Genomic DNA, 23,668 nt, shown 5'->3' on the forward strand with positions numbered 1-23,668 from the left:
TTCAGAAGCCAGTTGATTAAGTTTCCTAAACGAAAGCAAACCATTGGGAGGAGAACGCAAAATAAAGCAAGTTTTAAGATGCAGTCCTATGTGCACAAGTTCCCAGTGAACAGTGGAACGTACTTCTGAATAGACATGCATAGGACTGTTCTGCAAGAACTGCAATTATCAAATTGACTTCAAATGAATGGGGTTTTAAAATAGCTGGTTTATCTGTCTTCAATATCTGACCCTTTATCTGTCTTTGATATCTGATATTCAAGTATTAATATTTCTCTTAGGCACCCCCAAAATAAAAGGAGAGCCATTTATAACAGAAATCTTGAGCTTTAACACTCATGAATCTCACATTCAAAGTGAAAAAATGTGCAATTCTTAGATATGGCTTTCACAAAACAATTTTCACCAGGGCAACATTTTTAGAATGTCTAGATATGTTTAGCATTAATAAGTTATAAAGGTCATAATCAGATATTTTCTTTTTCACATTTTGGAGTAATGACAGTCATCTCAGAATGACGCTTTCAAATGTAGGATATGTTTGTATATGCCACCACACCATATAAATGCAAAATAATGGAAAGTAACAGCGGAATCTTATATCTAGAAGTAAGTCCTACCGAGTTCAATAGGACTTTAATGATTATACTATACTCAGTATAAGATTGCAGCCTACGAGTGGTCTGGTAGTTAAAACAGCTGAACTACAAATCCCATCATGCAATCAGAACAGATGTTTGAGCTCCTCCCACTCCACCGTTAGTGGACAGTTTTGTTTTCAAATACAGCCGCATATTTCCTTCCGGAACTTCCCCAGAACTAGGTGACAGATGACTGCAACACATTGCATCAGTCGCGGGGGGATTGCTCTGTTTAGCACATTCATTGCATCAGCTTGCAATAACAGAGTACAATACCTGCTCTGCACGGCTCAGCTGTTTATTATGAAAACACCTTCATCCAGGAGTCCCTGGAAGCACCGTTACTGCCTTGAAGTAAGTCTCTTATGAATGAAGGGCACACTCCTTTGCTTCTTTGGACAAAAACAATTCTTACAACTCCTAGCATTCCCCAGCCAGCATGAACTAAGGGCGCAATCCTCTGCATGTTTAGACAGAAAAACGTCCTACAACTCCCAGCAATCCATGCTGGCTGGGAAATGCTGGGAGTTGCAGGACGTTTTTTCTGTCTAAAGAAGCCAAAAATTGCGCCATAAAAGAAAGATTGGCAGTGCAGGTCAAGCTGTCATTAGGATTATCAATAGCAAACATACTGATTTATAGAGCGCTTTACAAATGCAAAGTGCTTTATAAAATTTATTTCGTTCATCCATCCAATAAAGTCGCGTTATTTCCATACATCTAAAATGGCCATTATGATTATTGGGCGCGGGAAAGGAAAAATGTATTGCAGAAACCTAAGGGCCTCTCCTCTCGCAAGGCATCTTGAAGCAGAAAATGCAAATGGTGTCCCCATGTTAGTAAATATATACAGCAAAAAAAAAAAGAGTACATAATTTTCAGTTTAATGGCACACCCCGCGCTCCAATAATTTACCACCTGAGGCGGACTATCTCCGCCTGCCGGTAGACCTAAACCTGCTCCTGGGGGTGCTGTGTACAACACACAGCTCTCAAACTCTTGCCCTAAACGAAGATGGCGCCGCGAGAAACAGGTTTCTTGCCAGTGACGTACTTGCAACGTTCCCATGATGCCCTGCGAGGGCGGCCATTCAAACCGGAGCGAGCTAGAAGAGCAGAAAATGGCCGCTGTGAAAGGAACACAGCGAGGTGAGGCTGGGCGCCGCTCGTGAGCTCGGGGCGGGCTTCGGCCCCTCGGCGGTGTTTCCTCCCATTCCTCGGGGGTCTTGGGCGCTTTCTAGGTCCTTATGGCATCGCCGGGTCCGTGTTCGGGTGCAGCCGGTGACGCAGCCGCTCGGCCTTCTTCCTCGCTTTCTCTTGCAGCCGACCCGCCTGGTGTGGCCGAGCCCGCCCTGGAATCCGGCCTAGAGCTGCGTGACGCGGCCACCGTTGCTGTGACTGTGGCGCCCCCGCCCGTGGCTCCCGCTCCCGGCGGCGCCTTTTCGGTGTCCGTGGTTTTCCCCGGCCCGGTGACCCGCGAGGGCTGTTTCCGCTTCACCTGCGAGCTCCTGAAGCACGTCCTGTACCAGAGACAGCAGCTGCCGTTGCCGTACGAGCAGCTCGCCTGCTTCCACCGGAGGCAGCTCCCGAGGCCTCCAGGCCAGGTGAGACAAAGCTGGATCTCCGGCGGTGAGGCTGGCCCCACGTAGATGGGATCGCACTCTTGCCTCCCCCATTATATGTATGGAAACGCTCACTAATTTTCTCGCTTCAGTTCTCGCGGCTTTTGCTTCAGTCGCCTCTGGCATACGAACTCAAACCGACGTTGGCCCCAAATGCTTATTTGTATCACAGAGGCCTATCCTGCACTTAATTTTCCGCACGGGAAATAATCAGTGGTCAGCATACGAGCGAAAAGAGGCCAGGCGGCAAGCCGCTCATTCTGATGTCTGCCAACACCTTTTCTTCTCTTTGCGCTTGCAACCTCAAATGCGGATTGCTTTTAGGTTTAGGGTAGTTCAGATATTAAAAAGAAGTGCTGCAGCTTGTCCTTGGTGTGGCATAATTTTTCAAGCAGTCTCTCATAAACATTGCGTGAATCAGTCCTAATTGTGCATTTAAAAGTTGGGGGGTCTACCTGAAAAAACTCCTGACCATCAGTGAAACAGGGTGATTGGGGTAACATTAAGAGATGCATTAAGTCACACTGCTTTTGAATCCTGACTGAGATACTGTACTACAGAGTCAAAAATGCATCCCACTTCATTGATTATATGGCCTGGTTATGTGTGTCTAGATCCTTTGGAGCTGAAATCTTGTTATGGTCTTAATTGCAAATAATAATTCATGAAAATGGATTGTTGCATGAATTATAAAGAGCGTGGGCTACTTTGTGCTATGCGGGGGTAAACATATTTACCATCACATGTATACACAAGGATCCACAAATCGTAGCTCCCTGGCACGTGTATCTGTAACTTGTGCTGGGAAATACAGTGTTATGTGCACATATTACTGTTTTATTAATGTAAACTTTGATGCAGAGTTTAAACCCTTTCTGGAATTTTTACCAAGGTACAATTATTCAGAGTCTACACTGTAGACAGCACAGGATGAGGGTAAGAGAAGGGGCTTGCATTGTCCATATGTGCCTTCTACATTATGGTGGGTAATAAAGGCATGCTAATGTGTCAGAAAGATCCAAGCTATGGACTCAATACACTTAAGTTCCAAGCAGAATTTCTGTAGCTCTTTTAATGTGCAAGACACCTTTAAAAGATGGATAAGATTATAACAAATCCTGGATTGGGGATGTAGATTCTGTCCAAGTAAGCAGGATGGTAGGCCTCAGAAACCAATTAAAGCTTGACTCCTATGTCTTCTCACATTAGAGTATGTTCTATTGAAAGCTGTGGCTAATTTTTCCCTTAAAGTTAAAGAAACTTAATGCTCCTGCTCTTTGTTGGCCCCTGGTTAACCATAGTAAGAAATTAAGCCTAGTAAGCAATATTGGACTCTTTTCTGCCAAGTTAAAGGAAGTTATCTACAAAAAGACAGCCTGGTATACAACAGATATACACCCATTCCACTTAACGAGTTCAGAAAGTCATGTCTTTATGGGGCATCTCATGGTAAGTGGCATGAAAAACATCAGTTGATTATGCTAAAGCACTGGATCCTTATTCCAGGATCCTGGCCAAACATTAGGCTGTTGTGATCCTTCCTTGGGGTTAATTCAATATAATTTGATATATAGCAAATGCCAGGAATTGTGTAGGTTTAGCAAAGTGCTGCTTCTTTTCCCCACAGTACTGACTGATACTAAAAGGATTGATTTAAACTGTGATTGAAATCAGCAAGAATAAAGGTTGATTTAAATTACTGATTTAAATCAAGGTTCCAATTGCAATGTTTTCATATTTCCTGAACAGTGACGCAAATCTGACCACTAAGCCATGTTAATTTACAACTAAATAGAGTAATTTATACTGTTTCATTCTTACAAATAGGCTTTGCATCTCACCTCACTGTATATATTTTGCATGCTTTTTACCTCCAGAGGGAATGTGCTTGAAATATTTGCATATAGGGTTTTTCCTGTGACCAGCACCAATGACAGTTTGAGGTTAACAGCACAATACTAGACATGTCTCCTCAGCAATAAGTTCCATTAAGTTCAGTGAGGTTTACTTCTCTGTTAGTGGGTATGGGATTGCGGTCTTAGTATGAGAATACAGGAAGATGCACATTTGACAATTTTGTATTCTCTCTTTCCAATGTTGCTCCTTTTTACTTCACTCTGTCTTGGCCCATCCTTGCCCTCATAAAAAATGAAGCCGCAAATGCAAAATACCCATGACTGATAGGTCAGAGCAAAGTTTGATAGTTACTTGCCTGAAAAAAACTAATTTCCATTTTTTTAAAGCCAGTTTTTGGACTTTAAAGCATTGATTTTTATCCACCCTGCTATATTATCTTTCTGTCTTAACTCCTCTGCCTTGCTTGGCCCAACTCCACCACGACATAATTACAGAACTATCCTACTTAGCCTGTGTCTTTGCACATGTGACTTAAGTCAGAGAAACTGAAAACCCAGAACTTTCAAGAAGCAAGAGCTGATAGGCTGGTCAGAGCCATTTTCATGAGAAGAAAAACTAAAATGTATGCTCATGTTTGATTGGTAGGTAACTTCATTTTTATGAGACTGTAAATGTAGCTTTAGCATGCTTATGAGATTTAATTCTAACTATGTTATTTTTATGTTATAGAGAAAGGTAGTATTGTATTGGTGTTTTTTAAAGTGATTTCAATCCAAGTATGATTTAAATCAAAAGCAAGTTTTATCCACCCTACTAAAAAGACTTCCTCCGCTCTCAACAAACAATCTAAATTTTGATCTATACATTCTTGCAATAGGCACGCAACTAGAAGTTTAAGTGCATTAGTGTTAATCACATAACTGGGCTCGTTCAAGAGGCTTAGGGAGGAATTAGGAAGGTACTTTTTTCTTGGATGTAGAAGTTGTTGGGGAAACTTTAATCCCTCCCCCATTCAGTTTCAGTTTGTTTCCAAGAAGGCTCTTGCTTTCTTGAAGGAAGAACTTTGTAATGGCATCAAACTGAGATGATATCAGCTGGTAAACAAATTTGTGAGTTCACACCGAATGTTTTAAAGAGGACCTAGTTCTCAACTACATACACAGCCTGGTGGTTGTAGTGGTGCTACATTTCTTCCTTCAAGGAACTCAGAGTGGAGTTTTCATCCTCACAGGGCTCTTGTGAGATAGGTTGGGATAAGATAGGGATGATACACAGTGAGTTGCATAATGCCACTCAACGGCTGGGCAGGTATTTCCTACAACAAAACCCAACGCTTGAATCACTAACAGTGCAATCCTCTGCATGTTTACTTGCAAGTAAGTCCCATTGAGTTCAGTGGGGCTCATTTACAGATAAGTGAGCATAGTCTTAATTATGTAAATGTGAGTCATGCGTATAGACCAACTGCTCAATGATATCCCAAATTTTTGTTGTTGCAAATTGCCTCAAGTAACTTTGGGTGAAATGGAAAGGCAAAATCTTCCTGTCTAGTGGGGCTGTGAATTTCTGGGCAAGTTCAACAGTATACCCACCCATCTTTACAATCCCCTTAACTTCACAGGGTGAAGATGTGGTCAGAAAAGTATATCCAAAAGATCAAGCCAGCAGCAACAAGAAGTGCCAGCAAGTACTAAATGATCTCGAGGGAGTGTTCCAGCACCTGGAAATCATGTTTAGTTTGACGTTGGTCCCACGTGTTCTTATTCTGCTTGGGGGTACTGCTGTTAGTCCTAAAGAACTCTATGAGATCAGCCTGCAAGGTGTATCTGTGAGTGGCGCTGAGGAGAGCCTGCAGACAGCAGCCTGTGTTCGCAAGCTTTTCCATTCGCTCTTCCTGGCAGATGTGTTCAGCGAGCTTCAAGCTGTTCCCAGCATGGGTGCTATTGTTATGGTTCAGGGGCACCGCAACTGTGGTACTGACTGGTTCCGACCCAAACTAAACTACAAAGTTCCAACTCGAGGGAGGAAGCTGACTGTCAACTTATCATGTAGTCATGACAATAATACAACCCTTTCTGCCTCTCAGGAGATGAACTCTGTCTGGGATGATTATATATGGTTTCAGGCTCCAGTGACAGTCAAGGGTTTCCACTACTACTCTTGACAAAGTTATTAAGGGGGATTATTAACTTCCTGTGTTTTTGTCATCGTATCTTTGATTTGCTGCAACCAAAAATTCCCCTCTTTTGAATCTCTTCTTCAGAGCCCTTTAAAGGCTGTGTTGAGCTCTGCTGTATTCTCTAGAGTTATTCCCTTCAAATGATTTAGCTCAGAAGCAGATCCACCCATGATAGGAAGTATGTTTGAAAAACTGAGTCCAAGTGCAAAAAAAAAAGCCTTAGGAATGCTAACCTCTGCTGCAGACTTTGCTATCAAATGATACTTGAAATAACTGTGCCAGTGTAGGAATTTCCTATATCATATTACATTTCCATTGGACTACGTTCATGGAAAATAACTCTGCAATGTTGATGAATTGGGGGTCAGTAATTGTTAAGGAGTATGGTGAAAGCCATGTATAACTAGATGCCTTTCCTGTATAGTGATAACTGTTGTAAGGGATGTGGCCATAATTCAGATGGGCACAATTCCCCTCGCCTCTGGAGAGATAATGGCATTTAAACCTGATATCCTCCACAGCACAACTATCACAGTAGTGGTTTCTCAATGCTGCCTGTAGACAATGATTCCTCTGAGTAGTATTTTAAGTTAGAAATCTGATTTGCTATCTATTTATTAGGTTGTCACTTTATTGACAATGGAGTGAAATTATTGAAATGATCCGTTTGCTTTCCTAATAAGGGACCTCCTTGACTGTTCTGACCAAGCCTCCTTGCATGTTGGCTTCTGATAATCAAAACCAGAGGTTAACTTCCTAGAGGTACTCCTTTTGGGAACAGATCTTCTGCATAGTCCTTGCTATAATTTCCATTTAAGATCGTAAAACTGTAGAAGTTGTTTACCTCGTCTTCAGTTGCTTTGACCAAAGGTAAGGTATAGGTAACAGGCCATTGACATAGGCAGATTTGAAAAGAACCTATTGGCTATGGTACATCTTGGGAGTGATGTACTTACTCCCAAGTTGTGAAGGTAGAGTGTAGCATCCAGTTCCAGATGCACAGCATTTGCTGGATTTTAGTGAAAAAAGTCAGTGGGCTGGGGCAAATGTGGCTTCCCTAAAGCCAGCCCGAGTACTTCTTCATCAGGACTTGTTTTAAAGCAGGGGAATAATTAAAAGCTAGATGTAAAGGTAGCTGGATATGGCAGGTAGTTCTCCTTTCCCTGAGGTAAGATTTTGGGACAGACTTAGGAGTTTTCAGGCCTTCGTTGAGACCTGTGGAAGACTAAACAGTGTGTACTATGTAATTGTTTACCTGAACTTGATGGGCATATGGCATTTCAACACCACTTCAGCTTGGATCCAATGGTGTTGTTCCACTAGTGGAACGATTTCCCCTTCTCCTGCAGCCTCCTGTACACACTCCAAACCTCTGCTCCAGACAGTTGGGAGACCCTCCAGAGTAGATTTGAGGGGCACAGCAGGGGCTGCAGTGGGGAGGAGAGGATGGGGAAGTTCCATTGAGTGAGTGTACGGCTGCTTGCGCAACATTGGATCCAACTCTTGAACCACTACTGTTCACAGTGCTGTTTGCAGTTGTTCTGTCACAGCAAATATTCTCTTGGACAGAGTCTCTAATATTGTACAACATTAAGGATTTTCTGACCCTTATGACATTTGACTGTATTCTAAGTGGCTGGGAGAGGCTAAACAAACATGCCTGTTCAGAACTTATAAAAGTTCCGAAAATATTGCATCAACTACTTGAACACAGGTTATAGTCTAAAGATATTATAGCTTAATGTATTCAAATAGCTCCTTGCTCAGATACAAAACATGGCTATGGAGAAAGCTGAAAATGTGCCTAAAAAGCAGAGCCTAACCTTTGACAGTGCTCCCAGTTCAGGTAACGTAATGCCCCTGTGTACAAAACCATAGCCCACCATCATTTTACAATCAAGAGTACTATGTAAATGGTTGCTATTTAATGTGTTTTTGTGATGTGCTGCTTCAATGAAATGTAAAAGGAATCTGCCCTGTAACAAATCTGTAAAATGAAGTAAATTAGAACTAGAATGATCTTGCTAAAAAAGTTGCTTTAATGTGAATAGTATCCTTCAAAATAAATGAATGTATGGCTGCAAGAGCCAGCCTCTCTTAGAAGGAACACCCGATTGTCCAAAGCTTAAGCAAAAAGAATGTTTTTGCATTAAGTGCTGCAAGTTGTTCAGACGCTTTCTCTGCTTGGTTAATAGTGCTTTCTGCAATGGTTGTGCTATGCTGTTAACTCACAGATGTTCCACCTTCCTCACAAATTGCCTGATGTCTTGAGCCAAGAGCTCTGGTTCCTCAAAGGCAGGAAAGTGCCCACCCCGTGGCATGTAGGAGTAGGTGATGATATTCTTAAACTTCTTCTTTGCCCAGGAAGGTGGGACATGACCAAGTTCATTAGGGAAGGCAGTAATTCCAGTGGGAACATGAACTCCAACCCTGTAGTGGAAAATACCATACCTAATCAATAGCTAACCAGGCAATACAGAAACTGACATATGTTTTTTCTCAGTAGGCCACGCTACTGTCAGTTGGAAGTTAGATTTAGTGTGTTTTTACACAGAGTAGCCCCATTAATACACATGACTTCTTGTTTTTCTCTTTCTACAAAACCTTTAAACCCAGGCCAACTAAACTGTTTACCAGTGAAAGGAATCAGACATCTGTATCATCATGCTCAAGTGATATTGGCAACCATGCGGGCTAGAACATTGTTCTTTTAAAACATGCGGATGGTTGCAAGAGTTGGGTGTGCAGCCTTCATCCCTGCTTTACAGTGATGATGGATTTTTGGATGCCCTTTCAAGAAATTGGGAAAGAAGTCACCATGGACCTTGTACTCTCATTGTGAAACATCTTTAAAACTTAAATTACAGTTCAATGGGCTCCTTCTAGGCATGCACAAAAGGTTTCATACACCCAGTAGGATGCTGATTCTGCCCTTGGGGTCTAAATGCTAGATTTCAAAACTTCAGATATAGCTTGCTTTCAAAAACCAACTTCTGTTTGTTTAGCTATGAAATGTAAAATATTCCAAGAAGTTTGGAGAGCAAAATTCTGTTGAGATAGGGACCAAGTAGATTATGCTTGATTATGGCATCAGTACAAACAGAACAAGGGCAGATATAGCAGGGACTGGCTATATACAGATGTAAAAGTGTCTAAGGTAGCAAACAGAATGCCTTTGCAGTGGGAGGGCTTATCTTCAGTGAAGTGGGTTTTCTGCAAAAATTTGAATTGGAAAAATTTCCTATGCAAATTAGACTCAATTTGCATTAGAACATTTTCAGTTTGTATTGGAAAATCACTTAAGAGTGACCTAATTTAGCATGTTTACTAAATACAAGTAAAATAAACACAGCAGAGATAATGAGCTGTTAATTTTTTGTCCCACTACAGCACACTTGATCTGAAGTATTTGCTGGGGGAAACTGAAGCACACTTAATATAACTGAAATGTTATATTGCATAGACATTTTTACTAGAATACATGTAAAAATTTAAAGGCAATACCACGTACTTCCCTCACATTGTTTAAATGTAAGGAAGAAATGCAGGTGTTGAACACTGCTGACACACTAATTCAGCCTCCCCCAACTTAGTACCCTTCAGATATGCTAGACTGCACCTCCCAGCCTCCTTCAGTCAGCAAGGCTGGCTGGGGATGCTTAGAGTTGTAGTCCAACACATCTGGAGGGCATCAGGTTTTGGAAGGCTGTGCTAATTAATTTTAGCAATCCAAAGAACTTTGCATGATACACTGAGACCACTCACCTATTATCAACAGAGTTCAATTTGTTGTTACTGATGAACTTACGAAATGGAAAATTTCCTGGCTGACATCACTGCTTATCTTATAACAGTTTCTGGTACCTCTTCCTTACCTGGCATCAGGAGCAGAGTTTGGATTCTGGGACAAATTCTCCTTGTAAAAGCGCATTGATGGCACAATGGAGGAAGTCACCCAGTAAATCATGACATTGGTCAAAAGTTCATCCAGAGAGTATTTCCTGAGTAGAGGAATTAAAAGAAAAGCATTACTATTAGAGCTTTGGTACTTGGCTATAATTTGGCCCACTCATACAGGATGGAGAGTGAGTAAATGACCAGCTACACTTTGAGAGGTGCTAGGAGTATGCAACGTGGGACCCGGACCTCTTTCTTGCCCCTACCAAGGGGCCCTAGCCATCTCACTTTATTTTTATTAAAGTAATTTTTTTTACCATCAGTTGGGATTGCTGTGAAATAAGTTTCTGTTGGTGCTTAAAACTGTGGGTCCAAAATGTTTAGTGCGATGGGGCTCAGACTGCACCTCTGACAAAAAATACCATGCTGGAGAATACTGAGATTAAAATACTAATTTACAAGCAAACATCCCTTGCCATTTAAAATAAGAACTTACTGGGGTGGGTCTCTCTTCTCCCTCCAGTTTTAAGCAAGCAGTTAGTTTCTACAGTGTATCCCCTCACCTTCCTAATGCGCTCTTATCCACTTCCCTACCTTTCCAGGCCTCCATTGTCCATGTTCACAAATGATTTATCTGTCCAGGTGGAAAATTTTTCTAGTAGGTATGCTGCAAGTCCCACGGGGCAGTTATTCAGTCCACATCCTAGGTCAGGAAAATAGCACATTAGCTTTCCTGTCAGTCACTTGCACTGCCTTAGGCTAGAAACTGGACCTTGAAGAACACTTCTTCAGGGATTTGAGGGGGAATTAAGGCTTTGGATTTCAGTCAAATTTATAAGAACCTGCATGTCTCAACTACAGAGGCCTGATTGTTCCTCTTGCATGCATCTAGTTAATTTGACTGAAATATTTATTCGGCTAGAAAAACTGCCATTGAGGGGAAAAGAATTATTACTGACTTATCGACATTGCCTGCCAGTTCATGCTAGTGGTGGGTGAATTTACCTCAAGTGAATTTATTATTTACTTGGAAAGTAACTAATTTCTCCATGTGAGCTCAGATGAGAGTCCTCCTTTAATAAAAACTCTCGTTCCATGTATATGAATATTTGTCCATGCACAATATCAAAGTGCATCTTGGGAGCTGTAGTTTGGAAATACATAGTGTAGCATGACATGTGCCAACAAGTTATGTTTTCACGTGGCCTGCCTATGTGATGATGTCATATGATGTTTACTCGCTGTCACCAATCACCGGTATGAAGATGGATCTGCTGTGGTGTCAGGTAGGGAAGCAGCTAAGAAGACTGCTTCAAGTAAGTTTTTCTGGGCATCTAGGTGTAAAATTTAGGAGTTGGGGGATCTCTGTACTACTTTAATGTGTATGCTGTGAAGTTCGCAATCAATTCAGGACTTAATAGCAAATGTGCAATACATCAATACAGGCTCGCTACAAAGGAGAGCATTACGAATGGAGGAGGTTCAACCAATGAGCTTACTAATTATAAAATTTGATGGCATCACCAGTTCGTGCCCACACATGCGCATGTGTGCGCATGCACACACACATTCTCTCTTCTCCATACAAGCACATAACCAGGGGAGCATATTGGCTGGGTCTGCACAATCACAGGGGTAAAAAGCCATCGTGGCTTATGCCCCTCGGAATGCCATGTGCACGCCCATTGTTTATATAATTACCTGCACAGCAGCGTGGTTTGGTGTCTCACCCAAACCCAGTGCGCAGTGGGGGTGGCTTCGTACTTGCCCTACAACCCATGACATACAGTAGGGGTTGTGGGGCAGGTATAAAGCCGCCGCTGCCGTGAGCTGGGTTCGGACAACATGCCAACCTGTGCTGCAGCGTGGGTAATATAAGCAATGGGTGCATGGGGGGTGGGCGAAGAGAGAAGCCATGATGGCTTCTTTTACCACCATGATCATGCGGTCCCAGTCATTGTATAAACCTGGTCTAACTGTAGTTGGTTTTTAATGTCAATGACTATATAAGTGGGAGAAAAACAACTATGTATATATTACCTTGCCCTTCTTTATTCACTTTGGCAAAATAAAATAATGCATTAATTAGAGCTGAAATGGTAAAATTTCAGATTGATATGGTTATCATCTAGTTAAATAAATCTTAGTTGGGTTTTACTAAACATGAGTTTTAGTTATTGAATTTGTGTGTGAGTAAAACTAATTGTTCCAAAGCCAAAAAACATAGGAACCCTGTGGGATAAACACAGGTTAGATCAAAGGCTGCAGCCCTTCACATTTGAAATCACTAATACAATGCATGCATTTTGAGTTTTCAGTGTTTTGAATGCTGAGTGTTGGCATGACATCTGGGTAGAGCAACTTGACTGAAACAAGATCGATTCACAAAGCTCACTGAAACCAATGTTTCACTTGAATCAAAGCCTACATGCAAAATATTTCATGTAATAAATTTATCATCCACCCACTGCGGGGTTGTTGCTGTCAGTGTCTTTATGTCAGCACTAATGTCGGTATTCTTGACTTCCAAAGCAGGAACAAGGTGGGCCACAAGGGATTACGTTCACAAACCTGCTGTGTCTGGTTTGGTGGCCTGGATGTGCAGGTAGCCACTTTCACGCAAGAGATAATATACATGCTTCTCGAAGTACGGGAATAAACGGCGTGAGTCTTCCCTCGTGAGGCCAACCAGCCATGGCACATAGGCCCCCAGTAGTAAAGCCACGAAGCCACTCAAACCAATATTGGGTTGGAAGATCATGTTCAGGTGAAGCCCCTTTACAGATCTGAAACCAAGGAAAAGAAGGCAAGCAGAGTAATCCTAAGCATGTATACTCAGAAGTAAGTCCCAATGTGTCCAGTGAGACTTATTAGTATAGTAAGCATGCTGAAGATGACAGCCTCAGCGTCAGAACCACCACACATGGAAGAACAATAAGAGAACTGATATCCAGGGAAGATGCATAGTCACTGTGGGATAAATAAGACCAGGAAAAAAATACTGTTATTTAATACCAGCTGTAATACTGATTCTTGTGCTAGCTGACATTTCTTAGTTGTTTCCCTTGTGTTGAAATACGAGCTAATTCTAGATTAGGGACACTAGTCCCTGTTGAATAACGAGGCTTTATGTAATACTGTCAGAAACACAATAGGTAGTATCCAACAGCGCTAATGATGTTGCACTAGCGGAAACCAACACTTGCGCAACCGTAACTAATGCTTGCTAGCACACCAGGTTTCCTGTTGCACTAGCAAGCACCAGTTACGGTTGTGCCAGAGCTAGTTTCCGCTAGTGCAATGTTGTTATCACTAGTAGACAGACACCACTGGATACTACCCAGAGAGAAAGAGAAAGAGCCACTCACTTTGGCAGCATCTGGGCCATAATTGTGGTGATGTGGGAGCCCCAGTCTCCGCCCTGTAGATAATATTCCTGGAAGCCCAATCTCTGCATCAGCTTGTGGAAGATTCGAGCAGCAGCCAGCGCATTGAAGCCTGTCAGATGAGACAAGGATGTGATTAAGGCTATGTCTGTTACAACATCTAATTAAAAACAGGGGCCTAGAAAAATCTCTCGCTGCTTCATTTGCCATTTACCTTGCTTGTGTGGGGCCTCAGAGAAGCCATAGCCGGGGATGGACGGGCAGATGATCTCAAACACCACGTCTTCACCATTCAATCCATGACCAGCAGGATCGGTCAGCAGCGGGATGATCTTATAGAATTCGTAGAAGGAGCCAGGCCAGCCATGCACCATCAGCAAAGGCCTGGCAGCCTCTGCTTTTGGGATGTGAGGTGGCTTCACATGGATAAAATGAACTTCAATTCCTGTAAGAAACCCGGCAGACAAGTTAAAGGGGGAGTTGTCAAGGAGAAAGCTCAATGTGAAAAATGGGGGGAAGGTTGACTGAAAGGATTCACCCTGGTTCAGAAGAGACTAATGTGAGGTTCGAGGGGCAAAAATTCACCTTCAATAGTAGTTTTATAATGTGGGTACTGGTTGAGGATTTTAACTTGTTTCTGCCAGTCAAACTGGTTCCTCCAATAGGAGATCACTCTCTGCAGATAGTTGGAGTTGAAACCGTAGTTAAAGGCCGCCCCCTCCAGTGGTGGGGTGTAGCGGGCCTGATCAAGGCGCTGGTACAAATCCTAAGAAGGAGGACAGGATATATCTCCATCATGGGCAATACTGAAACACAGGTCAGCAACCTGTGGCCCCTGGGTCACATAGAGCCCTCTGCTGCTGCCTGTGCAGCCTGCCAAAGCCCACCCGCTTTCCCCTGCAGTGGGAAAAAAATGACATTGGAGGGGATTGCTGAGGGGTGGCTTTAGATGACCCCCCACCCCTCAGCAATCTCACCTCAGCAGGTGGGGAAGGGATGGAAGGTTAAACTATGTCATTCTGTATGCACACAGCCCCAACCCACCACCAGGCACCCAAAACGTTGCCTGCCCCTGCTGTGATGGATATCTCAAGATGACATTGCTACTGGGGGAGGCATCCTAGCAGGGAAAAGCACCTCTGAAAGTGCCCTAAAATTTAGGGAATCAAATATATTCCACCTGGGGAACCTTGGAATATGTGTGGGATTGGGGCAAGAGGTCTGTGCACAAACGACTGTGGTCTCTATGTCCTAAGTAATGGTACATAAAACATGGGTATCTATATTGGCTTCTGGTAAGGCTGAACACTTCTGACTGTGGACCTCCAGCTGAGCCACTGTTTTTAATAAGGGAGAGAGGCCTGCTTTCAACTTAGATAGGACTGTCCATTTTGTATAGATGGGGAATTGGAGCCATAGAGATTCCACGTCCAAGCCCTAAAGTTACATGTTAAATAGTAGGCAACAAAATGCTGAAAAAGCCAGGAAACCTGCCCCATTGATGAACAAGGTGATTAACCTTGCTGCAACCAAGGGGAACCCTAATGAGAAAGGATACGACTTTTGAGGTTTACCTTAACATCTTGGAAGACCATTGATTCCTTTTCGGGAAAGAGGCTACTGTACCAAATTTTAATTTTGTTAGCTGCCTTGGCTGAAAAGTTGGCAAACATACAGCTTAGGTGGTGACTGCAGAACATGAACGTAGGAAATGGATCATTGAATAGTTAGTCCACTTTGCCTGCAGAGTCACGCACTGTCAGGCACTCACTGCCCCTTTCCTACTACTAAGGGAGCTCAGTGAGAGAATACCAGCAGGTCCAGCCACTTTATCTTTTGCAAGGAACCCCCAACCTACTTTTTAGAAGGCTACAGAAGGTGATGATTTAGCTAAAATGGGACATGGGGGGAGTCAAGCTTGTGGATTTCATTCCCCCAGTGATCTGAGCATGAAGTGCTCCCCACCAAGGCCAGACCACCCTGCTCCCCTCACTCTGCTCCTTAAAAAGGGTAGTCAAGTTCCATCTCTAAGCCCACTTACCTAGCCTATGCAACTGCTTGGGATGGCACTGAATCAGAAATCTCATTGGGTTTACTGGATATTTGCAACGAGTTTTATCGGTGGCTTGTTTTCGGAGTATGTCTGCCCCCAAAGGGTGTGCTGCTACATTCTTCTTCATGTTGTGACCTCTGCAACATCAAGATAATCTCTAACTGGGGTCTCCTTGTGCCCTATGATATCCACTGGACTAGCCTAGGGAAAAGGTCACTGCAGCCTTGTATCATGAATAAGGGTACTCCCAGATTGAGGTACAGTACAACAATACCGTGCCAGCACTCCACCAGTGGCTGCAGGAGTTTGGCTGGACTCTTCCCGCACCCTGCACTGGCCCTGTGGAGCTGGGACCTAAGAAATTGAACTTTTACACCAAGGGTAGGCATGGCTGGGCACCAGCCAAGGGCCCCACAGGGGCCCACTGCCAACAGCCCCCTGGAGTTGCTCCGTCTCTTCACCATTACAACCTGCTTGTTCACCTGCCTGTCACTCTGGCCCAGACACAGGTGATGGTGAAATCGAGGAGCGGGAGATGCCGCGGCCTACTCACTCACAGGCTCTCTGCCTATCAAGCAAGCAAGCGCTAGCAATGACGAGAAAGAGCATGAGGAGCAATAACAGCTGGTGACAACAACAGTGAGAAGCTAGACTCACTAAGGGAGGGAGCCCATTCAGGGTGTCTTGCCTCCGGGCCCTCAAAAACCTGGAGCTGGCTCTGTCTTTTGCCTTTGTGGCCAAATATTGTACACAGGGCCTAGCTTGCAAGGAAAATGCAGAGCACAAACCAGACAGTCTTGTACTAGGAATTCACTTTTTATTCATAACGCTGCCTGCAATGGACTGCTACACCTCTAGGAGATCAGATTAATCCTTGGGCTACCATACTCAGGCACACTGAATCATTCTTTCTAACAAATGCAAGAAAAATACAAACTGTGCTGTTCCCTAAATAGATCGCTGCTTGGCCAAGTGCACCAGCAGGATCAGCACTGGGCTAATGTAGTACACAGCACTACACTACGTGTACACTAACGTAGCCTACAGTGGCTAATGCAGTGTGCACGTTAGCCATCGTAGTGCGAAACCTGTGTGCTAGGAAGCCGCTCTTCACTGAGGTACTTCCTGTTCAACTTTCTATGCTGAACAGGAAGTACCTGAAGAAGTAGCTCCTTAATAAACTGTGAGTTGTCCAGTATAGTTGGACAAGTATGGGAGGTTTGATCCTCTGCTATGGACTTGCTGCACACACTTCATCACTATTATCTCAGCCTTTGTTCTCCCACAACAAATTTGTGATGTATGCATAACATACCAAGTTAAACACAATAACAAATATAAATAAAAAATGTGAGGTAAATGATAAATAGCAGCAGTAGTAATTCTGCTCATGTGTCTCCCCTTTATTCCTCTTGTGCAATTCCCCACTGGTACCTGGATTTCCTTCTCAGAGGTTTTCACTTGGAAGGATCTAATTCCTTTATCTTCGTCTCTTGGTGGCCTCTCACCTGAGCCCCACCATCCATCTCCCATTTCTAGAGTCTTCATCCTGCGCTTGGACAGAAGCCAGTAAACCAGGAGGACTCCACCTCCTAGAGCACAAGAAACTGCAACTGCATTTCTCTGGGCTAAGTCGTAAGACCTAGAAAAGCATCCAAGATATTGTGAGGCAGAGGTTGAAAGGAAATGTATGTACAGAAGAATGGTGAGCCCTTGTAGTCACCTCAGGAATAAATGATGGGCTTTCTCTGAAAATGACTCTCAGGATTTAAAACAGTAACAATATAAATTAATAGAACAATAATGAGTTTTGAAATAACAGGAGCCTAAGGCAGGGGTCTCCAACCTTTTTGGACCCATGGGCACATTTCAGAATTTGAGAAACTGCTGTGGGTACCACCACAAAATGGCTCCCATGGAGGATGTGTCTAATCATAATGGCTGCCATCAGGGCCTGGCTAGTCAAAAGAGGTGTGTGTGTGTGTGTGTGTGTGTGTGTGTGAGAGAGAGGGGGGGGGAGGGAGGGAGGAGGAGGAGGAGAACAGTGAGGCTAGGAGGGAGGGGAAAATAGCAAGGAAAAGGGGTGGAAGGAGAGAAAGAGCGAAGCTAGAGGCTAGGAATGGGGAGAAACAGTGAGATAAATTGCGGGGGAGAAATATCAAGGCTAGAGGCTGGGAGTGGAGAGAAACTGCAAGATAAAGGGGCAAGTGGGAGAGAAAGAGCAAGGCTGGGTGACAGGAAGGGAGAGAAAGAAGGCTAGGGACAGGGAGAGAAACAGCGAGGAAAGAGGTTGGGTGGAGAGAAGTAGCAAGACTAGAGGGTGGGAGTGGACAGATAGAGAGAGCGAGCAAAGGTCCGTGTGGACAGAATAAGATCGGGTGGGCCCAGGACAGAACTCTTTCCTGCTTGCCAAACAGCTGATCAGCAGCTATTTTAAAATTAAAAATAAATTCTTGAAAAGGGCAGAGAGTAGAGAGCTTTGCGGGTGCGATTGCAGGTTCCTGTGGGATGCCCTGGTGTCCACAGATGCTGTGCTGGGGACCCCTGCTGTAAGGTAATATGCTCAAGGGCATGGAGTGCAGATCAGTTAATTCTTGATAGACTTTAGCCACCCTCTCATCTCACAGCCATGGTGGTAAAGTGGAATGGGGATTTAAAAATGTATATTCATATGATTCATTAAAATATATTCATAAATCAATGATCAACATGAACCATAACAGACATTACAAGGAGGGTAGGTAGGTACATCCATGATCTATTGTTATATGTTTTCAGAGAGTTCAGGAACAAATGTCTTCTTACGTTGTTTTACCTGCAAGTGTCCTTCCATCGATCTCCATGGAGCTTGGTGAAAGTATATAGAATGGGGATTCTAACCTGTGATATTGGGGTGAATGGCATCACCAGAAAAAAATATTGAAGGAGGGCAGACATAGAAGGAGTAACATGCATTGTGCGTTATAGATGCAGAAGTTTCATCCCACATTAATTAATTAATTTACTCTAATTATATAGCTAAGCCATAATGTAAAATCTCTGGTTGGCTCACAAAAAATACAATATAAAACCCAATTAAAACACAGATTTTAAACTGAGAGGCCCAGTGTATAAGACATAAATTATTTAAAAGGCCTGGGTGACTAGAAAGGTCTCCACCTGGCACTGAAAAGACAATAGAGATGGCACTAGGCAAACCTCTTTGGGGTGCAACTACTGAAAAGTCCCTCCCCCCTAGTGCAGGGTGGGCAACTTGTAGCTCTCCAGATGTTTTCGCCAACAACTCCCATCATCCCTCACTATTAGCTATGCTGGCTAGGGCTGATGGGAGTTGTCGACAAAACATCTAGAGGGCCACAAGGTGCCCACCTCTCCCCGAGTGGTGGTTACCTGCCTAACTAAATGTTGCAGGGGCACTCGGATCACATGTTAGATTTCTTAAAGAGACATAATTGTATGTTTCACACTAATATTCTCGTCCTAAACACATTTTCCCTGAAGTAATTCTGCAGCCTTATTTTAATCCTTAGGTAATGATTCAATTATAGTATGTTTAGGAAACGTACCTTTACTTTAAATAATCTCAGAGCCCCAGCAATTGGGGGGAGCAGGTGTGAGGGGTGATCTCCTTGCCCAGGGCAGCGTGTTGGCCTCCCCTCTCCATCCCCACCCCCACTCTGGTACCCCCTGTGATCGTGGTTATATTTCCAAAGGATAGGAGTTGTTCTCTACTATCTCTTCACTTGCCTACCCTCAGGATTGGCAGGCACCTGTACAATTGCCACTGCCAGTTATCTTATGATATGCAAATAGCCACTCTGTTTAGAACTGTGGATAATTTGAAAAAAGCCCAGCAAGAGGGCCAGGATGGGCACAGATGCATTAGTAACAATGGACCAGAGGACCAAGGGGAACTGCAGGGCTGCACCCCACACCTCCTAGGAAGAAGATCACAGGAAGACCAACCTGGCTTCATACATGGACCAGAGAGGAAGCAGCTGCAGGGAGCTTGCCACACTCTTCTTTGCCAGAAAGAATAGCTATAAAACCTTTGTAACTAAGAACCAGTGTCAGGGTTTGTTTTCCTCCTCCCTCCATATCCCTTTTTCTTTTATGCTGTGTCTTTCACATGGTAAACCTGAAGGCCGGGAAGGCAGAGATTATTATTAATCTTTGTAAAATGCTCTGGGAGCCTTCTTTAGTTGAAGACTGGGATAAAAGTGCTTTAAATTTTTATTATTTTTATTATTCCAAAGCAGAGGACCCAGTGTGCTGGGGCTGCATTCTGTAGCTTACTAGCCTGAACATCAATCTGGGCCTGTTTTTAACCATGAATTTATGCATGTCAAATCACTACTTGAAAATACAGGATAGATTGTGGAAGGTGTGGTCTTATAATGCTGAAGAAGATGGGCATATAGCCATGTTTTCTCCCAGTGTTCATAGTGAGCATTGCTGCAGGAATTGAGACCATTTTGCTCTTATTCTTCAGTTATTGGAGAGTGTGTTATTTGTCATTTGTGAAGTCATAGCCCCTATCCAATGGATGCCCATCTGCATAGAACTTCAACTTGCAACAGATGAAAGTACTAGATTGGGGAAGAAGAACTACATTTTTCTAGTGACAAAAGATCATAGTTCTGGAAAAATGCAATAGCATTGTGTTGATGAAAGGGTTCCTTACAATGAGTAACAATTCTGCATTTAATAAGAAAAAAAGGTTACTCTGAATAGACCGTAACTGAGTGTTTGGGTTGGTCTCTGAAAGCCAAAGAGGGAGTGTACAAACCTTTTAAATCTTTGCCCCCATTCTGTTCTGCTGGTATTGACCTGACATGTGATTTTGGATTTTGCAGATAGTTAACTAACAGGCTGCTCTTTGCCCCAGGCATTGCAGCAACAAAAGGAGAAATATCAATGCAGAAACAATCTCAATTCCCATGCAAGCATGGTAGAGAAGTAATAGCAACATTAAGCATTTGTGTTCAAAATGCTTCACATAATCTTCTTCTAATCATTACAACAATCCTGTAAGATGGGCCAGTTTTATTAACCCCATATTGCAAATGGGGGCTGCCACTGAAAGACAGTGACTTACCTAAGGCCACTTAAGGAGTTCATGACAGAGGAAAGTGGCTTTCCATGAAACCCCTGATTTGGGAATATGTGACTTAGGGAGCAGGTCTTGCAAGCTATGCCTGCAGTCTACCAAAAAACACCTGAATTTTTGAGGAGCAGGAACCTAACCCTACTGACCCTCCCCATCCCTCCGCAGTTTCCCAGATCTCTAGAGAGGCTGAGTGGCTTATGCCACAGGTAATCAAATCCCTGAGCAGTGCCTTTAAATCCCCAAAAGATTTAGCTCCTTAGAGGCCTTCTCTTTGTTAGATATGGCCTCGATTCAGTACCAAGCAGCTTTAGTAATGCTGATCTGCCTCAAGCAGGATCAGACTTCAATAGCTTTACCTTTTCAACACTTCCTCTGTAAACAGAGTACTAAGATTCTTCCAGACAGTCCTCCGACATGTACTTGAAACAACCTCACATAAATTTCCTTTCAACACGTAAATACCTGCTTGAATACGTTATCAAGAATGGCTGAAAAGAACAAAATTGAAGGTTTCTTACCTCCTTTCTATGCATGCTTATGTAGGGAGTATTGTAATCCACATGACTGAGCTGATGGTAGTAGCTATTCCAGATTCATTGCTCCATAATAAAAAGTGTGACGTGTTTTTTATCTTGCTCCTCTAGTCATAGTTAACTGGATAGGCTGCCCCGGTTTTAATACTCCCTTTCCAGCATTTAGATCAATCTCTCTTCATTTCTCTGAGCTGATTCTAGCCAAATATCAGCTGCAATCCATCCCACCCCATCAGCTCTCCTGGAAACTCGCCTGCCACCGCTTTACCTGCCACTCACCGCATATTCTGTAGGATCTGCTGCCACATGTCTGCAAAAGAGGCCTGTGAACAACAATTCAGCTCGGCACAATACTAATGCTGGGTGAAAACACTTCCAGGTACTTCTTCCAGGCTTCCGCTACTTTTTTTTCTGTGCTGCCTGTAGAGTATACAGAAGATAATAGTTTCCTAGCACCACCTGCTGTCTAAAGCCTTGTTTGCATGATCGCTTATGATGATTTCACTTGACTAGAATGCCTTGCAATTATCCATTTGGTTCTCAAAGAACACGGGGTGTGTTATGCTGGCGTGGGAGGAGGGCACCACCTTGTTCATTCAGTGTTCTTTGCACATGAGGTTATAGCATGTTCCCTTCAAAAAGTAACCAAACTTTCCTGCCACATTACAGAGGTTGCTCTTCACAGCCCAAAGTCTTGTCACTTTGAGAACTCTGTTGCAGTGACTTCTAAAGACAGATCCACACTACAGATTTCATTTGATTTTAATAGTCAAATTCGTCTCCCCAGGGAACATTAGGAACTGTAGTTCTCCAAGGGCTGCTAGGGATCTCTAACAGAGGAAGTCTAAACACCCAATCAGACGAGTGCTTTCATCTTCACCGGGGGGCACCATGATAGTTTACCTGGTATAAAAACTAACATACACACGCATCAGGCCTTGGGAGCCCATTAGAATCGGAGTTGGAAGGGACCCTGGAGATCATCTAGTCCAACGCCCTGTTCAATGAATGTTCTGCAGTGCAGGATGCAACCACAGCATCCCTGACATCTCACTGTCCAGTCTCTGCTTCAATACTTCCACTGAAGGAGAACTTCCCACCTCTCAAGGCAGTCTGTTCCACTGCTGAACACCCCTCACCGTTGGGAAGTTTCTCCTAATATTTAGTCAAAATCTGCTTCCCTGCAACTTCTAACCATCGGTTCTCTGGAGCAACAGAGAACTCGACTCCTTTTTCTGATGCTCCAGGCTTCAGGAATTTGAACTGTGCTATCGTGACTCCTCTTCATCTTCTATTCTCGAGGCTAAACATACCCAACTCTTTTAACCATTCCTCATATGACAAGGTTTCCAGATCCCCCACCATCCTGGTTGGTCTTCTCTGGACATGCTTGAGTTTGTCCAGTCCTTCTTAAAATATAGTGCCCAGAACTGAACACATACACCAAAATCCAGCGTAAGTAACAGAACAGAGAGGAACCATTATTTCCCGTGACCTTGGACACTATGTTACTGTTAACGCAGCCCAAGATTGCATTAGCTTTTTTTTTTAGCAGCGACATCACACTGCTGATTCATATTCAGGGTGTGATCCACAAAGACACCTAGGTCCTTTTCACAAGACTGCTGCCAAGCCAGGTCTCTCCCAACCTCTACCTGTGTCTTCGATTTCATTTGTACTTAAATGCAAGACTGTATATGTATCTCTGTTGAGTTTCAGCCCATTGTTCCAGCCTGTCAAGGTCTTTTTGAATCTCAATTCTGTCTTTGCTGGTGTTGGCTATCCCGCCTAGCTATGTGTCATCTGCAAATTTGATAAGCCCAACCCCTTTACACCCTCATCAAGTCGTTCATCAAAACGCTGAACAGCACAGGGCCTAGGACAGAACCCTGCGACGCTCCACCCGTACTCCTCAGGAAAGAAGGCAAACACGGCCCACATCCCACAGGTCGCTGGAACAACTCCCACGGGGTCCGTGGCATTCCAGATGTCGCTGCCTTCGCCTGGACTTCCCCTCAAACTTCCCTGTAGAACTTCCCCTGTCCGCTCACTCCCAGGAAACAGAGCTTTGCTTCAAATCAAATGTCTCAGTAGGTAACACGCCAGCCAAGTTTGTAAAGGCAGTTCGAAAACCACCACCACCACCACCACCTCAATACCAGGCTCAGGCTGGTGACTCAGCAGCCTACGGGAAAAGAGGGAGAACAACCGCCCAAGCCAGCGAGAGAGAAAAAGTTCAAACGCGCCACACGCTCTGCTCAACCCCCACAAACCTGCTCCCTCTTTGCCTCTCGGAGCAGGCCCTCGCAGCAAGCCCCGCTCGCTCCCAGGAAATGGAGAACTTGGCGACAGCCACGGCGGTCACCTGCTCCGATTATCCCCACCTGTGGG

At 43.8% G+C, this 23,668-nt stretch overlaps 2 protein-coding genes across 6 annotated transcripts; one reads left to right on the forward strand and one right to left on the reverse strand.

Moving 5' to 3' along the window:
- The first annotated feature begins 1,595 nt into the window (after positions 1–1,595).
- MAD2L1BP (MAD2L1 binding protein) lies at positions 1,596–8,396 on the forward strand. Its single transcript, XM_084828452.1, is given in 4 exon segments — positions 1,596–1,694; positions 1,696–1,789; positions 1,964–2,244; positions 5,741–8,396. Coding segments are annotated over 4 exon segments (957 nt in total). The 5' UTR covers positions 1,596–1,655; the 3' UTR covers positions 6,284–8,396.
- EPHX1 (epoxide hydrolase 1) lies at positions 8,318–23,627 on the reverse strand. 5 transcript variants are annotated; one of them, XM_084828446.1, is made up of 11 exons: positions 23,551–23,627; positions 21,557–21,697; positions 18,440–18,514; positions 17,069–17,276; positions 14,167–14,347; positions 13,796–14,026; positions 13,564–13,693; positions 12,767–12,981; positions 10,790–10,898; positions 10,174–10,299; positions 8,318–8,728 (listed from the first exon to the last, which is right to left on the reverse strand). In XM_084828446.1, the coding sequence occupies exons 2-11, from the start codon at positions 21,583–21,585 to the stop codon at positions 8,527–8,529; spliced, it is 1,506 nt and encodes a 501-aa protein (XP_084684572.1). In that variant the 5' UTR covers positions 21,586–21,697; positions 23,551–23,627; the 3' UTR covers positions 8,318–8,526. The 5 variants fall into 5 exon arrangements, with proteins under 5 accessions (XP_084684572.1, XP_084684575.1, XP_084684573.1 ...); XM_084828449.1 differs by lacking the exon at positions 18,440–18,514 and having other exon boundaries at positions 17,069–17,183; XM_084828447.1 differs by lacking the exon at positions 18,440–18,514.
- Positions 23,628–23,668: the final 41 nt, after the last annotated feature.

This window comes from Heloderma suspectum, chromosome 1 (assembly GCF_057233095.1).
Source record: "Heloderma suspectum isolate Gila_16-S chromosome 1, 16-S_ref, whole genome shotgun sequence".
Classification (NCBI taxonomy): domain Eukaryota; kingdom Metazoa; phylum Chordata; class Lepidosauria; order Squamata; family Helodermatidae; genus Heloderma; species Heloderma suspectum.

What these genes read in the sequence shown, in the direction of transcription:
- EPHX1 (XM_084828446.1), bottom strand. Translation starts at nt 21,585, where the DNA reads ATGTGGCAGCAGATCCTACAGAATATGCG. An exon ending in ACACTTGCAGGTAAAACAAC is followed by an intron (nt 17,277 to 18,439) that starts GTAAGAAGACAT and finishes ATGCTTTTCTAG; the next exon opens with GTCTTACGACTTAGCCCAGA. An exon ending in CCTCTGAGAAGGAAATCCAG is followed by an intron (nt 14,348 to 17,068) that starts GTACCAGTGGGG and finishes CCTCCTTCTTAG; the next exon opens with GATTTGTACCAGCGCCTTGA.